Consider the following 17112-nt stretch of genomic DNA (forward strand, 5'->3'; position numbering starts at 1 on the left):
CACTGTTATCTCCCTCCATCAAATTACTTAACCTGCCTGGCACCCAGTAGTTTCATCTTCAAAATGTTCATTGAATTATGCAGTATGAAGTTGAAGGCGGTAGAGACATGAGCTTAAAGGAGTCCATCTACACTTTAGCTTTCCCTTCCAGGGGAATGAAGTCTCTCTCTTCTGGGGTGGAAAAAGCAGGTATTAAGGGAGTATTTCCCAAAAAATCTATCTCTGGCTTGTATTACCTCCACTTTTTTTTTTTGAGAAGTACTCTATTTTTTTAAAAATATTTATTTTATTTATTTCTCTATTTGGTTGTGCCAGGTCTTAGTTGCAGCAGGCGGGCTCCTTAGTTGTGGCATGCAAACTCGTAGTTGCAGCATGCATGTGGGATCTAGTGCCTTGGCCAGGGATCGAACCCGGGCCCCCTGCATTGGGAGCACGGAGTCTTAACCACTGCCCCACCAGGGAAGTCCCTGTACTACCCTTTTTGAAAGAATGACTCACTGACAGGGTTTAGTATCAAATCTAGTTTTAATTTTCTATAACAAGTCTTTCTACTCTCCCATCCATACCCCCCTACTGTACCCTGGGTATTGGTGAGAGTGACCCTCTTCCTGTGGAGTCCAAGGTATTGGCAGGAGCAGTTGCCCCCTGCTGAGAGGCCTCAGGGCAGAAGTCCTGGGCCATTGCTGCCCTGCTGCGGCAGGAGGAGCCTCACCTCAGGTGAGGATGGGGTGGGATGGGGACAGGGCAGGGCCCAAGAGAGGGAGAAGGATACAGGAGACTCCCTGAGTGCAGGGGTTTCCTCTTTGAAGCCAGGAAATAGGAGCTAATGGAGTCCAAGAACAAAGGTTGTCTTTTAAATAGAGATCAGATGGGAAGCTGGGACCTCATTAGCCACTGATAACTTCCAGCGCCACTTGGGTGAGGGAAAAGGAGCAGAAAGGGAAAGTCAAAGGTGCTAGTCAGATAGTCCCCTCCCTCCCCCCACCCCCATGGAGGGGAGAGGCCACAAGTAGGACAGGATGCTCCAGAGCCTGCACTGTCTTCACTCAGCCTTCTTGGGCACTCGGCCCATCTTGGTGCGGATGTTTCGTAGAAGGAAGAAGGCACCTGTGCTGGCTGCACAGATCACTTCAGCCACCCAGAACGCCGTGCTCCAGCTGTAATGCTTCGCAATGGTGCTGAAGGGCAACCCAGCCAGAAAGCCGCCCACTGTCAGGGAGGAGGGGAAGAGCCTGAGTCATTGTGAGGATAGAGCCAATGGGGCTTGTTCCAGCCCCTAGCTGGCTTGTGTGCGAGGCATCAGCGGGGGTATCACTTACCATTGGCCATGAGTCCCACAATGGCATGGGAGGTGCCACACAAGTTGGGAGGGGCACTCTCATTGGCTATAACTCCGAACAAGGCAATGGGGCCATAAGAGGAGAAACCAAACACAGCTCCCAACACCAGGATCCAGAGCTGCAAGGGCAGTGCAGTGTAGCATTTAAAGTCTGAGAAAGCCTCCTGCCTACCTACCCCTGCCATTGGATAGAGGAATGCTTGGCCCCAGGAACAAATAATTGTAGTAAAAGCAGACAGTAAGTGACTCCCACACACACCACTTCCCAGCACAGCTGACTGCAGAGCTAGAGGAGTGGGTGCCACATTCAGCCAACACGGGCCTGTGCAGGTAGGGGAGGGAGGTTCAGGAGCCATCCCTCCAAGTGAGATGCTGTCTCCTCAGGATCTGTGCAAGCTGGATTGGCTAAGGGCAAGGCAGAGGCGGTAGGACAAAGGTGAGACACACCAAGAGGAAACCAGAGATAAAGATAGGGCACCTCATGCTCTGTAAAGCCTGTGAGCTCAGCGAGAGGGTGAAGAGCCGGAGTCCAGAAAGCAACATCCTAGAGGAGCATAGAGAGGAGAAGAAACCAGGCCCAGAGTCAAGGAGGGGCATCAGAGTACAGAGGAGGGGAATGGAGGTACAAACGACTGAAAAGGGCAATCAGAAGCGGAGAAAGACCAGGGAGAGGGAGACAGAGTCAGTGGCCCTTGCTTTCTCATCCTTGTCCCTGATGTGGGCCAGTCCCTGTTTATTTACCTTGGGGGAGTCACTGGTCACAGTTACCCGGAAGAGGTACATGGACGCTGTCATGCCAGCCATCATGAACAGCAGCAAGCCATGGCGGGGGCTCCCGTACATGGACAACCGTGCCTGTGGACACAGTCAAGCAACATCAGGCCCCAGGAGCAGCAGAGAACCCTCACCCCTGGACGCTGACACGGCAGACCTCTGCTGACAGGTCTTTAGCAATCCCATTGCAGTTCTTGGCCCAGGGCAGCTCTGGGAGGCCCTGGGACCTGCTTATTATGTTCTGAGGCCAAACTCCACAACATCCCTTCCTCCACTTGGGGCAGGCTTGGGGACACGCGGTGGCAGACTGCATCCAGTCCTTCCCCAACCCCAGTTTCCCTGGGGCTGTGGAGAAGCTAGGCGGAGAGAAACTCTGGCTCTCCTTGACATCAGTTAAAACCCTTTCCCCCAAGAGCCTCATCTCCACATCCCCAGCAAAGAAGAGTAGCCTGGAATCATTCCCACCTCACCCAACCAAAACCAGCATATGCCAAGCTGCCTGTGCCCCAGGGCTCCTACCTCTCTGGTGCCTGTCCCAGTCCTGCTGGGAAGATTTAAAGGGACCCTCCTCCTTCCTGTCCCTTCTGCCCACTCACCTTGGCCATGGCCCGGTCTGACAGGTAGCCAGCTGCGATGCTGCCTACAAGGCCCCCAACCTCCAGGGCACTCATGTAGGAGCTGCCTGCAGTGGGGAGTTGTGGTGGGAAGAGGGAAAGGAAGGGTGGAAAGGTGTTACACCGTGGGGTTGCCCCAGACTGACTTAAACCCAGAGAGGTACAAGGTCCCCAAGGGTGACTGGCCACAGCTGCCTGAGTACTGCCCGGCCTCAGGGAAAGAAGAAAGGATAAAGGGAAGCGGGTCTGAATTTCCCATCCCCTGCATTGGCTCCTGCTCCCTAGGCCTGCCCCATCCCAACACTTGTCTCACCCACGAGGGCTGACTGTCCTCTCTCCTGGATAAGGAAGAACTGGCCCCAGTCAGTACAGCACGTCTTTACTCCAAACACCACAAGGTAGCCAGTGGAGAGCACCCACAGGTAGGGGGTCAGCAGCAGCTGCTGTAAGGTACTCTCCTCCTTCAGGGAGCCTGGGGGTGGGAGGAGGCCAGGCTTCAGGACGCTGCTCAGGCTGCCCTGCCCCCACCACACATTAACTAGCCATAGGGGCAGAGTCCGTCCACATAGCCAAGGATCAGCAGGAAGGTCCCCCTCACCCACTGTTCTGCCCTCTCTTCTCCACTGCAAGTCTCAACGAATGAAAGAGAACCTGAGGACCAGCGGGGATGGAGGAAAGCACCCAAGCCACTTAAGCTTAGGATGCTGTCCACACAGGGAACTCTGGCTCTCTTGTAAGGAAGGACTAGGCTATAACATGAGTCATAGCATTTGTTGGCTCTGCCACTTGTCCGGTACTTAACTGCCTCCCAGGATGGAGTTTTATTTACTCCTCACCCACTCTCCATCACCATCCCGACATCCATTAGCTAGTACAGGGCCCGGCATACAGCCAGTCCTCAATGAAAGTCTGCCAGGCGAATGATGAATGAAGGTTCCCTAGGGGTCGGCTTTAGTGCGTACTCACCCTTCTTGCCCTTGGAGGGGGTGGGGTCCAGGTTGCGGAGTCCAACATCAGCAGGTTCATTGTGGATGAGCAGGAGACAGAGGAAGGAGACAACCACACACAGTGCCCCAGACAGGGCCAGCGTGCTGCGCCAGCTATAGCTCTGGGCGAGGATGGTTGCCAGGATGGGGCCCAGCCCTCCAGCCAGGTTCATGCTGGTTGATAGGACGGCCCACCAAGTGCCAAATTGAGATGGCTCAAACCACTGTGGGGCAGAGGGGGACAGAGTAGTTGCTCAGCCTACAGTCCATATTGAAGGTGAGGGTCAGGTGGGGCAGACCCAGAAGCTCACATTACAGGGATGAGGGAGAGGGCTCTTCTACTTGGCAGGGCCAATTCCCTCATCTGCCACCTGATCCCACCACGTTCAGCCTCCTAAAATATCTTGACAAGCAAGAGGAGCTGGACTGGAGCTGGAACTGGAACGCCTGAGGAACCTGCTCTGGTTGCGGGTGGAGGTGCCAGGGTGCCCACATGCTCTTTAGGTGAACCGGCTGCTTGGAAGCAGACACTCACCTTCCGCAGGACCTTGCCACATGGGGGCCAGCCCAGCCCCTGTGCCAGGCCATTGAGGAACCAGAGAGCAGCAAAGACGGGTACTGCGGAGCTCCAGGAAAAGACTACGTTGACCAGGCCAACCAGGAGAAGCCCGGAAGAAAAGAGCCAGCGAGCACTCATCTGGTCAGAGAGCACCCCGCTCACAAACTTGCTGATGGCGTAGGCTGCCGACTGGCTGCTCGTGATGAGCCCTGCAGGGGAGGGGAGCAGGGAGCAGGACACCTGGGGGGTTAGGGGCCAGGGAAGAGGCACAGGAGGGGGGAGGAAGGCATGGGGTCAGGTGTGTAGAGGTGCCTGGCAGGGTGAGACTGGTTCCTTCCAAGAGGAATAGGAGGGGCCTGTGTTGGAATAGTGACATTCATTCATGGAGCCAGGCTACTCCTCCCGCCTCTCCATCAGCACTAGCCCCAGGCTGACCCATGACTTTTCAGCCTCTTGGAGAGTTCCAGCAGCAGCTGTCAGGGGGCAGGACAGCCCTCCTCCATGGGATTCTCATATGCCTGATTTCTCCCTCACCGTGGATGCCAACCCAGGCTCTCTGGCAGTTCTGTTGCCCCACCTCAGAACATGGGGCAAAAGGCTTAGAATTAGAGTCAGGGACCTTATTCCTCCCGAAGGGTAGCCTGCTAGGCCACATGGAGTCATTGCACCAATTCCGCAGTTCCCAGTGCTCACAATGTCAGTGGCCAGCACTCACCCTGTGGTCTTAGCCTGCACCCACACAGATGCAGAAACCGTGCTCAGAATCCCTCTAACACACAGTGCCTCTGGGGACACATGTTAGTCACAGGCGGACATTCACACACACACACACACACCAGATAAGCAGCCCTCAGACATGCTTAGACCATACCCATAGTCCTTTACCTGTGCCCACAGACATGGATCTCAGAGCCGCCTCATCCGGCACATGCACTGTGCCCTGGCATCTGCTGTGCAGACACTCCACACACACTACATGCCTGTACCCACCACACTGCACAAACACCCAACTTGTCCTGCTGGTCCTGTGTTCCTGGGCTCACCCCTCCCTGCCCTGCCAGGGCTCACCCAAGTCATCCTTGTCCAGAGGGACCTCCTCCACCAGCGACGGCATGACAAAAGAGAAGGTCTTGCGGTTGAAGTAGTACAGGCTGTAGCCTCCAAACATGGCCGAGAAGATCACAGTGCGGTAATAGCCGTAGCCTCGGGCCGCCATGGTGGGAAAGAGCAGGCCCTACTGGCCGGGACACAGAGCCTCTGACCACGGCTCCTGATTGAGTCTCTCAAGTTCTCAGATCTGCTGAGTTGGGCTTTTTCTGCTCCCTCCTCCACCCAGCCTCCCTTTATAGGCACCTTCTGGACAATCATTAAGCCTGGGGCGGCTCCTAGGGAACCCGGTGTCCTGAGGGAGACAAGAAAACAGGAGATTACTGACGCCCACGCTGTGGGGGCCCGGAGGGCGTCCGAGAGGGAGGCAGTGTCCATGAGCCAGGCCAGCACCGTGTGTCCCCAGGATTGCTGTCTTTCCCGGCTCTTCCCTGTCCTCCTGCCCGTGAAACCAGCTGTGATTAAAGGCTTAACCTAATTATTTTTGTCGGCTTGCGCTCAGGGGAGGCAGGGTTGGGATGAGTAGAGCTGCCCTCTCTAGCCCGGCTCCCTCATCCACCTACCTTCTCATTCATTCCGCGAAGGTTTATTAGGGCTTACTGGTTGAGAGGCACTGCACTAGGTTCTGGGTTAGTTTCTACACACGCACACACACACTCAGACACCTACCCCCAACAACCTCACTTTCAAGTCTTCCGGAGCTGACCTCAAGCCCTGTAACTCCTGATGCTTAGCACACGGTAGGGTGTAACTGTTTCTTGACAGTTGCAGAACCGTAAGCAAGGGGCGGGGGAAGGAAGTTCCCTGCTCAGGACCCACTTTCGGTTGCACACCGAAAGCCCCACTAGGGGCAGGGGTCCTGGTTGTGCCACTCAGATGCCTCTGGTCGCCTTTACCCTTGACGTCAGTTTGGGTTCCGGTCTGGCAGGCTGGGGCTTCAGGGACCGTGACCGGACGCCCCGTGGGCGGGAAGGCGCAGAGACGGACTCCAGGCACAGTGCCCATGCGCCCCGCTTCCCAGGGCCCCGGCAACACGCCCCCGGCTTTGCCGCTAGGTTGAGAAAGCAATTGGAGCAGAAGGCGTGGGCGCAAGCGGAGCAGGGTGCCACACGTAGGCCCCGAAGGCCCCTCGCTTCCGGCGCCGAGTGGCTCGGCCAGGCGGGGTGGGGCCAAGCGGCAAGAACAGGGAGGAGGGAGCGAGGCGGCGGGCTCTCGGCACCTGCCCAGCCCCGTGTCCTCAAGCTACCCGGGACACCCGACTCCGGCTGCGAATGGACGGGGGCCCAAGTGCAGGGGCGACCCCTGGACGCATGCGACATAAAGGAGAGGGAGCGTGCTGCTCCCGGACCCAGCAATTGCCTCCACCCCAGAACCGGCAGCCTCAGAAACTGCTCCCGGCTGGATTGGAAGTTGGGCCTCCAACAAAGGAGCCGCAACACTTGAGACTCCCGCTCCAGCCCCGCCCCCAGGCGACGCCCCTCCCCCGCACACTGCCCCCTACCTGAACGGAGGTGGGAGCTGGAGTGGCATGGGGCGGGGCCCGGCGGGCGCATGCGCGTGCGCCCAGAGTGGGGCGGGGACTCCGCCTGCGTCTTCCAGTCCCGAGAGCCGAGGCCACCCACAAACGTTTTCATATGACCGCGGGTCTCGCTGGTCGTTGGGCGAAGACAGCGCCCCTTAGGGGCTGGAGTCGTACGTTCCCTTAACTGATGGCCTTCGACAAACCAAATCAGTGAGTTCCTCCAACTATCAATTACTGTTCCCGAGTTGTTCACGGTCTGGGAAACATCTTGTAAGAGAACACAGTATTTTCTGTAAGAAATTAATGCAGTCCTCAGTAAGCACGATTTGTATATTTATCTGTGGTCAGACTATTGCGGACAGAGTTAAAACAAAATAGCCAGAGTGTTTAAAGTATGGGCCCTGAGTAAAACTTAAATTCGAATCCCGGACGCACTGCTTCTGACAGCATGACCCTGGGTAATTAATAATCTCTATGAGCCCCCAGTTTCTTACCAACGTCATAGGGTGGTTGTGAGGATTCAATAGAAGATTCAGATACAAGTTCAGAAAATTTAGATAATTGCTTTCACAGAGTCCATCAGAGAATTGCTGAAATAAGTGCTTCAAAGTTGAGAGTAAAGCTCTTTTAGAGTGATGTTAAAAACACAACAGGTCCAAAATGATGTTGCTTATGCTAAGCCTCACATCACCAAAGGGAGACTTAATTACAGTTGTGGCTCTCCCAGAAGTGGAATCTTAAATAAGTCAATCAGGAATCACCTGGGACTTCCCTGGCGGTCCAGTGGATAAGACTCCGTGCTTCCAAGGCAGGGGGCCTGGGTTCGATCCTGGTTGGGGAACTAGGATTCCACATGCCATGTGGTGGCGCCAAAAAAAGAAAATAAAAAAGGAATCGCCTGCTCAGCACTAGTTATCTAGTTATGTCATCTACCTCTAGACCCTCCTGCCATTCCCTAAAGCGAAGTAACCTGGTAATAGCCAATCTGCTTTTTGCCTAGTTTAATTCCTTGTTCCTGTTCCCTGCTATCTATAAAAGGCTTTCATTTTGTACAGCTCCTCAGAGCGCCTTTCTAGCTGCTAGATTGGACGTGTCCTTATTCATAAATTGTTGAATAAAGCCAAAAAGATGTTTAGAATTTTCTCAGTTGAATTTTTAAAAATAAATTTATTTATTTTTATTTTATTTATTTTATTTTTGGCTGTGTTGGGTCTTCCTTGCTGCACGCGGGCTTTCTCTGGTTGCGGTGAGCGGGAGCTACTCTTCACTGTGGTGCGCGGGCTTCTTATTGCAGTGGCGTCTCTTGTTGGTGGAGCACAAGCTCTAGGTGTGCAGGCTTCTGTAGTTGTGGCTCTCGGGCTCTAGAGCACAGACTCAGTAGTTGTGGCGCACGGGCTTAGTTGCTCCACGGCATGTGGGATTTTCCCGGACCAGAGCTCGAACCCCCGTTCCTTGCCTTGGCAGGCGGATTCTTAACCACTGCGCCACCAGGGAAACCCAGTATTACACTTTTTTAAAGGCCCTTTTAAATAATTACAGTGTTTGCTTTCGGATGCCATGGGTCATACTTTTATGGGTGTGACTATAAACATTGTTATAAAGAGTAAGAGTTGTATAAAATAAGAAATAAATACAATACTGAATTTCTTTTCATATTAGCATCAATAAACCTCTAATCGCACTTTCTGCCCCTTCAAATAGAGTTATGGGGGAGACACTATTTTTTTGTTTGTGGTAGCTGCTTAGTCTTTTTTTGTTCCTTCATACTTTTCTGTTATAAAAAGCTTATCTGATACTGTGATGTGTTCATGATAACTATTCTTTAATTGGAAATTCCCTGGCAGTCCAGTGGTTAGGACTCTGTGCTTTCACTCCTGTGGCCCGGGTTCGATCCCTGGTTGGGGAATCCCACAAGCTGCGCGGCGTGGCCAAAATAAAAAATTCTTTTATTTTACTTTGTTATAGTAGAACTAGTCATCATGGACATTTCTGCTACCAATAGCAATCTAAACTAATGTTGGTGAAAGACTAGGTATGTCGACTGAAAAAAAATGCACAACACAAAAGTTGAGAATTGCGTTTTATTCAGTAGACTTGCTGAGGACTTAAGCCCTCAGAAGACAGCCTTCTCAGATAGCTCTGAGGGACTGCTCTCAAGAGGTAAGGGAGGAGCCAGGATATATGGGCAAAACCCAGGTTGTCAGAACATCAAACGATTACTGTTAATTAAAGAAAAACCAGACATCTCAATTTAATGAATATAGGACTTTTCTATGTATTGGAAGATGTAAGAGTCTGGGCTCATTGAAATCATTCCTTTCGTATGCACATGAATTCTTTGGGCCAGTATCCTATTTTTCTCCTTTGAATCCCCTCAGAATGCACAGTTGGTGGTGGCTGCATCAAGCTGAGGGCTTGATGGCTGTAACATCTTTTGTTTACGAATACGACATTCTTCGTCCACAGGTACTTACTTTATGCTTGCAGATTCAGCTCACCTCTTTTGGACCAAAGCCACAGGAGAGCAAATATTTTCACACCTATTAGAATGGAATTGCAACTGTCATACATTCAGACTGTTATGATCCCAAGCAGTCTTTATATAATTTGAATTACATTGTATGTTAGATTTTTCATAAAGTTTGGCCAGTTTTTACAGAAGAAATTATTTCTCTGATACTTTGGTCCTATCTGTGTAAAACTAGAGTTTTTTCTTTTTTTTTGGCCACGCCACTCATCTTGTGGAATCTCAGTTCCTGGAACAGGGATTGAACCTAGGCCATGGCAGTGAAAGCCCAGAATCCTAACCACTAGACCACCAGGGAACTCCTGAAACTAGATTTTTAAAAAAGTAATATGTGACCAAATTTAATTGTCTTCCTAAGGCCTAAATAAAGAGAAATCAGTTTCCCATTAAAGGAAGGAAGGAAGGAAGGGAGGGAGAAAAGAAAAGAAAGAAAGAAAGAAAGAAAGAAAGAAAGAAAGAAAGAAAGAAAGAAAGAAAGAAAGAAAGAAAGAAAGAAAGAAAGGAAGGAAGGAAGGAAGGAAGGAAGGAAGAGAAAGGAAGGAAGGAAGGAAGAAAGAAAGAAAGAGAGAAAGAAAGGAAGAAAGAGAAAGAGAAATTTTTCATGATTTTAATATTTTTCAAAAATCCAGGCCAGTTGTTCTGCAGAATGTCCCTCATACGGATTTGTCTGACTGTGTTTGCAATAAGGATCATATTAAATAATTTTGGCAGAAGTACTGTATAGATGACAATGTGTCTTTCTCAGTGTACCACATCAGGAAGCATGTGATAAATTTGATCATTTAGTTAAAATGGTGTCCACCTGATTTCTGTACTAGAGGAAACTTTTCCTCTTTATAATTACTAATCTATAGTGGGGCCATACTTTGATACTACAGATATATCCTCCTGTTTCGACAATCTTTCACCCAGTGGTTTTATCATCTATTGATGATTCTTTCCTGAGTCATTTATTAATATGGTGGTTGCAAAGTGGAGATGTTTTCACTCTATCATTCCTTCTGTATTTATGAGTTAGTATTCTTCTTCTTTTTATTTATTTATTTATTTATTTTTGGCTGCGTTGGGTCTTTGTTGCTGTGCACGGGCTTTCTCTAGTTGCGGCGAGCGGGGGCTACTCTTCGTTGCGGTGTGCGGGCTTCTCATTGTGGTGGCTTCTCTTGTTGCAGAGCACGGGCTCTAGGCGTGTGGGCTTTAGTAGCTGTGGCACACGGGCTCAGTAGTTGTGGCTCGCAGGCTCTAGAGAGCAGGCTCAGTAGTTGTGGCGCATAGGCTTAGTTGATCTGGGGCATGTGGGATCTTCCCGGACCAGGGATCGAACCTGTGTCCCCTGAATTGACAGGCAGATTCCTTTTTTTTTTTTTCATCTTTGTTGGAGTATAATTGCTTTACAATGGTGTGTTAGTTTCTGCTTTATAACAAAGTGAATCAGTTATACATATACATATGTTCCCACGAGTTTGTTTTTGTTTTTGTTTTGTTTTTGCGATATGCAGGCCCCTCACTGTTGTGGCCTCTCCCGTTGTGGAGCACAGGCTCCGGAGGCGCAGGCTCAGCGGCCATGGCTCACGGGCCCAGCCGCTCTGCAGCATGTGGGATCTTCCTGGACTGGGGCACGAACCCGTGTCCCCTGCATCGGCAGGCGGACTCTCAACCTCTGCGCCACCAGGGAAGCCCAAATTGTGAAATTTTTTGTTCTAGTTCTGTGAAAACTGCCAGTGGTAGTTTGATAGGGATTGCATTGAAGCTGTAGATTGCTTTGGGTAGTTGAGTCATTTTCACAATGCTGACTCTTCCAATCCAAGAACATGGTATATCTCTCCATCTATTTGTATCATCTTTAATTTCTTTCATCAGTGTCTTATAATTTTCTGCATACAGGTCTTTCGTATCCTTAGGTAGGTTTATTCCTAGATATTTTATTATTTTTGTTACAGTGGTAAATGGGAGTGTTTTCTTGATTTCACTTTCAGATTTTTCATCATTACTGTATAGGAATACCAGAGATTTCTGTGCATTAATTTTGTATCCTGCTACTTTACCAAATTCATTGACTAGCTCTAGTAGTTTTCTGGTGGCATCTTTAGGATTCTCTATGTAAAGTATCATGTCATCTGCAAACAGTGACAGCTTTACTTCTTTTCCGATTTGGATTCCTTTTATTTCCTTTTCTTCTCTGATTGTTGTGGCTAAAACTTCCAAAACTATGTTGAATAAGAGTGGTGAGAGTGGGCAACCTTGTCTTCTTCCTGATCTTAGTGGAAATGCTTTCAGTTTTTCACCATTGAGGACGATGTTGGCTGTGGGTTTGTCATATATGGCCTTTATTATGTTGAGGAAAGTTCTGTCTATGCCTACTTTCTGCAGGGTTTTTATCATAAATGGGTGTTGAATTTTGTCGAAAGCTTTCTCTGTATCTATTGAGATAATCATATGGTTTTTCTCCTTCAGTTTGTTAATATGGTGTATCACATTGATTGATTTGCATATATTGAAGAATCCTTGCATTCCTGGAATAAACCCCACTTGATCATGGTGTATGATCGACAGGCAGATTCTTAACTACTGCACCACCAGGGAAGCCCTGTGAGATTTTTTAAAAGTGTTTTTCTATTGGGTCCTCAACACTTAAATGACCCATCCCTGAGGATGGACAATGGCCCCTTTACCACTGTACCTAGCTAAGTGTTTGGTACAAAACACTACGGTAATACTCAGTAAATTGCTAGATGAACAATTATTCACACCATCTAAATACTTTTATATCTTGATTTTTTTTCTATTATAGCATAAAAATGTTTTATAGAGTTAAGGATTTTGGGCTGAGGGGCATGAAACACTCAAAGAACTGTTTGGTAAGAGTTAGCTTGCTATTGAGGAGCAATAGACGGAAGGTGTAGAAACTGGACAGAGTCATAATTCCAATGGGAAGCGCTAAAAGTTCCTACCAGAGAGAGAACCATGGGGATTCAGAGGCAGATGTAGGCACAGAATCTTGCCTGGGCCACTGCTGATGCAGCTAGTTGGCTCGGAGGGGAAGGGAGTGGGTCTCAGAGGTCAGCCAGAGCTAGAAAGTCTGGGCAAGGTTTGTTCAGCCACATATGTGAGGACAGAGACACCTGCCAAGAGCTCTGAAAATGGCCCAGAAATAGAGTTTAACAGGCCTTCAATGCCTGCAGCACCAACGTAGCTACTACAATCCTCAACCTCCTTTCAGCCAGGGGTCATGGTAAGTTATTTCCCTGTCTTCTCCCATTTTAGTTCCCTCATATAAAACATAGACGATCTAACCCACCTCAGCATCACTGTGGGAATTAAATGAGAAAGCATTCTAAAACATCTTATGGTCAGGACATTGTAGAGACGTAAACGCTAGTCTTCTCACTCTTTATTTCCCAAGAAAAGTAAGGAAAGGAAATAAGACGATGACATCCCCCAAAAGTAACCAGGCTTTGCTACAGGATAATAAAACCTAACGTGAATAAATGCAAATTATACTACATGCCTGAAAAAGAAACTATGATTTTGATACTGTAAACACATCAATCCTTTCCAAATTCATCTGGAGTTTTTTGTTTTTCGGCCACACTGCTTGTGGGATCTTAGTTCCCCAACCAGGGATTGAACCCAGGCAGTGAAAGCGTGGAGTGCTAACCACTGTACCGCCAGGGAATTCCTTTCATTTAGGGTTTTTAAAGCAATTCCAATCAAAATCCCAATAGGATTTCTTGGAAATTGGGCAAAATTGTTTTAAGGATCATCTGGGAGAATAAGTAACATCAGAGTAAGAAACTTGACGAATTAAAAAAAAAAAGAGTAAAGAAGAGAATTTCCACTGCCAAATATTAACAATTGTAAGATTATGGTAATTATGTGGTTTAGAGCATAGCCAGGCATTTAAAAGGAGCAAGAAGTACTAGAAGCAGACCTTCACATGTATAATTTAAGCCATGATAAGGAAGACATCCCAAATCAATTGGGGGGGGGGTAATTAATTAATTAATTAATGGTGTAAGATAATTGTTTAGCTATTTAGAAAAAAATCCATTTAGATTTCTATTGCATACCCCACAAAGAATAAACCCCAGATAGATTAAAGAGTGCCATTGAAGAAAATAAAACCACTAGATTAGTCTCTGGATGAGGCAGTGTTTTCCAATCTTAAAAAACAACTGAAGAGGAACTGCCCTGGTGGCACAGTGGTTAAGACTCTGCGCTCCCAATGCAGGGGGCCCGGGTCCGATCCCTGGTCAGGGAACTAGATCCTACATGCATGCCGAAACTAAGGGTTCACATGCCACAACTAAGGAGCCCGCATGCCAAAACTAAGACCCAGCGCAACCAAATAAATAATAAATAAATTAAAAAATAATAATAGGGACTTCCCTGGTGGTCCAGTGGTAAACAATCCACCTTCCAATGCAGGGGATGCAGGTTGGATCCCTGGTCGGGGAACTAAGATCCCACATGCCACGGGGCAAATAAACCCAGTGCACCACAACTACTGAGCCTATGCGCCTCAACTAGAGAGCCTGTGTGCCACAAACTACAGAGCCCACGGGCCCTGGAGCCTGCATGCCACAACTAAAGAAGAGAAAACCTGCACACCACAACTAGAGAGAAGCCCATGTACCACAACGAAGAGCCCACGCGCCTCAATGAAATATCCCTCATGCCTCAACTAAGACCCAATGCAGCCCCCCAAAATAAATAATAATAATAATAAAGATATATCTGGGACTTCCCTGGTGGCGCAGTGGTTAAGAATCCACCTGCCAATGCAGGGGACACAGGTTCAAGCCCTGGTCCAGGAATATCCTACATGCCGCGGAGCAACTAATCCCGTGCACCACAACTACTGAGCCTGCGCTCTAGAGCCTGCGAGCCACAACTACTGAGTGCGTGTGCCACAACTACTGAAGCTTGAGTTACCTAGAGCCTGTGCTCCACAACAGGAGAAGCCACCACAAGGAGAAGTCCGCACACCGCAATGAAGAGTAGCCCCCTCTCGCCACAACTAGAGAAAGCCCGGGCGCAGCAACGAAGACCCAACACAGCCAAAAATAAAAATAGATAAATAAATTAAAAAAAAAAAGAATCTGCCTGCCAATGCAGGGGACATGAGTTCAAGCCCTGGTCTGGGAAGATCCTACATGCTGTGGAGCAACTAAGCCCATGCGCCACAACTACTGAGCCTGCGTGCCACAGCTACTGAAGCCCGCATGCCTAGAGCCCGTGCTCCACAATGAGGGAAGCCACTGCAATGAGAAGCCCGCGCACCACAACAAAGAGTAGCCCCGGCTCGCCGCAACTAGAGAAAGCCCGCGTGCAGCAACGAAGACCCAACACAGCCAAAAATAAAGAAAGAAAGAAATAGGAGGGCAGGTGCTGGAACCATCAAATTAACATGAAAACATGGAGGCATTCCTGGAAAATGGACGATGAGGTCCTGTGTGTGTTTGGAGTAGGGGTGGAGGGTGGTAGAAGGCAGCCCAGAGTGACAGGGCCCATGAACTGTGGATAGGAGATAAAGTAGGGCAGAGATTTTAGGTCTGCTACTCACTCTCCCAACATTACCTGGGCCAGTCCATTGTGTGCCTCTGCTACTACTTAAGGGCAGAAAACAACAGCCAACTGGATATCAATAGGTTGGGGTGTCAGCTTTCAACACAGGTACAGGCAGACTAGCTGCATCCTAGCATTTACTCCACTACCTCAAAACCTGAACAGCAAAATGGTTCTAAGTGAGGAAGGGAGCTCCCCAAAAGGCAGTTGTACTACCCTGGATGATTTCAACATCTCTGCTGTACATCTCATACCCTCCTCCATCTCCTCCAAATGCAAGCCTGCTTCACCTGGAGGGGCTCATGCTCTGAATGTTTGCCCCTGTTTACAACTCCATCCACCAAAGTGGCAAATATCCCTAAGGGAATATGTAGGGGAATATGTGCCCAAGGGGGAAAAGTCTAGGAAAGAAATCATTGTAAGAATAAATAAAACAGGGCTTCCCTGGTGGTGCAGTGTTTAAGAATCCGCCTGCCAATGCAGGGGACACAGGTTCGAGCCCTGGTCCAGGAAGATCCCACATGCTGCGGAGCAACTAAGCCCGTGCACTGAGCCTGCGCTCTAGAGACCACGAGCCGCAACTACTGAGCCCGTGTGCCACAGCTACTGAAACCCGCACACCTAGAGCCCGTGCTCCGTAACAAGAAAAGCCACTGCAACGAGAAGCCCATGCACCGCAACAAAGAGTAGCTCCCGCTGGCCACAACTAGAGAACACAACTAGAGAAAGCCCACGCACAGCAATGAAGACCCAACACAGCCAAAAATAAATTAATTAATTAAAAAATAAATAAATAAAACAAATTGAACAGCCTATAACAGACAAGGCAGATTTGTGGGCCAAGAAGCTAAAATCAACGTATTAAATATTCTCAAAAATATAAAGGAGACTCATGAAAATATGAGGAAAAGCAATAAGTCATCAAGGATGTTTTGCTTTGAGTAACATCAGACTAGCTTGTTGCAGACCAACCCTCCCACCAATAACAAATAGAAAAGCTGGTCAGAATATAAAATTGGTGTTTGAAGGTGCCCAAGAGCTACCAAAGCAGCAAGTTATCAATTAGCTTTTGCAGTTAGCTATTATTATACAACAAAATCACCCCAAAACTTAGTTGCTTAAAACCATAACAAGCATTTTATTGTGGCTCACAAGTCCATGGGTCAGCTGGACAGTTCTGCTGATCCAAGCCAGGCTGCTGATGTGTCTGCAGTCAGGAGGTAGCATTTCTTGCAATCAATCTGCCACAGAGGTCAAGATCCCAGAGTGAAGAGAAGCCCAAAGAAGTGAACACAACACTTGGTGCTGTTTGCATCACGAAGGCATTTGCAATCCAAAAGAAAGAAGGGAAGCTCAGCACTGCTTTCAGAAGTCTAGGATTTGGGGGACAAAATATGAAGTTCAAGGCCATCAAGGAGAAGGCAGCATGAAAACCAGCCCAGGCATTAATTTAGGGCACCTGATGGATTGCACTCCGGGAATAAGGGTCAACATGAAATACCACAACCTTCACAAAGACAACAGTCCAACTGGGCACTGGTGGCATAGTGGTTAGGATTCCCGGCTTTCACTGCCATGGCCTGGGTTCAGTCCCTGGTTGGGGGAACTGAGATCCTGCAAGCCGCCCGGCCCAGCCAAAAACAAAAAACACGACAGTCCAATCAAATCAGCTGAAACTCTGGGTAGACTTAAGGCAGTGGTTCTCAAAGTGTAATCTTTGGACCCTGCAAGATCTTTTGGGAGGGACAGGGAGGTCAAAACTATCTTCATAATAATACTGAGATATAATTTGCCTTTTTTTAAGCATATTAATATCTGCACTGATGGTGTAAAAATAATGGAAAATTAAGCTGCTGGCCCCTTGGCATGAATCAGGCAGTGACATCAGACCATATTAGTAATCATTGTTTTCTTCACCACCACACAAAGTTAAAAAAAAATAAAAGAGAAAAAAAGCCACTTTCACTTAAGACTGTCCTTGATGAAGCAGGAAAACTCATTAATTTTATTAACTTTGAACTCTTGAGTACACACTTTTTTTTCTTTTTTTTTTTTTCGGTACCCGGGCCTCTTACTGTTGTGGCCTCTCCTGTTGCGGAGCACAGGCTCCAGACGCGCA

The 17112-nt window shown here is 48.6% G+C and overlaps 1 protein-coding gene across 7 annotated transcripts; it reads right to left on the reverse strand.

Annotated features, from left to right (window-relative positions):
* Positions 1-506: 506 nt before the first annotated feature.
* Positions 507-6897, reverse strand: SLC37A4 (solute carrier family 37 member 4). 7 transcript variants are annotated; one of them, XM_024751811.1, is made up of 9 exons: positions 6881-6897; positions 5341-5674; positions 4249-4481; positions 3694-3937; positions 3041-3199; positions 2710-2795; positions 2081-2194; positions 1320-1458; positions 507-1209 (listed from the first exon to the last, which is right to left on the reverse strand). In XM_024751811.1, exons 2-9 carry the CDS (start codon positions 5486-5488, stop codon positions 1043-1045), a joined length of 1290 nt encoding a protein of 429 aa, XP_024607579.1. In that variant the 5' UTR covers positions 5489-5674; positions 6881-6897; the 3' UTR covers positions 507-1042. The 7 variants fall into 7 exon arrangements, with proteins under 7 accessions (XP_024607579.1, XP_024607577.1, XP_024607580.1 ...); XM_024751809.1 differs by lacking the exon at positions 6881-6897 and adding an exon at positions 6276-6519; XM_024751812.1 differs by lacking the exon at positions 6881-6897 and adding an exon at positions 6086-6108.
* Positions 6898-17112: the final 10215 nt, after the last annotated feature.

This window comes from Neophocaena asiaeorientalis, unplaced genomic scaffold (assembly GCF_003031525.2).
Source record: "Neophocaena asiaeorientalis asiaeorientalis breed wild unplaced genomic scaffold, Neophocaena_asiaeorientalis_V1.1 scaffold479, whole genome shotgun sequence".
In the NCBI taxonomy this organism is placed as follows: Eukaryota; Metazoa; Chordata; class Mammalia; order Artiodactyla; family Phocoenidae; genus Neophocaena; species Neophocaena asiaeorientalis.

Excerpts from the sequence above, each read along its gene's own strand:
- SLC37A4 (XM_024751811.1), bottom strand. The coding sequence starts at position 5,488 with ATGGCGGCCCGAGGCTACGGCTATTACCGCACTGTGATCTTCTCGGCC. Across the intron at positions 2,796-3,040 it reads AGGACAGTCAGCCCTCGTGG|GCAGCTCCTACATGAGTGCC; the intron begins GTGAGACAAGTG and ends TCCCCACTGCAG. Across the intron at positions 2,195-2,709 it reads CAGACCGGGCCATGGCCAAG|GCACGGTTGTCCATGTACGG; the intron begins GTGAGTGGGCAG and ends CTGTGTCCACAG.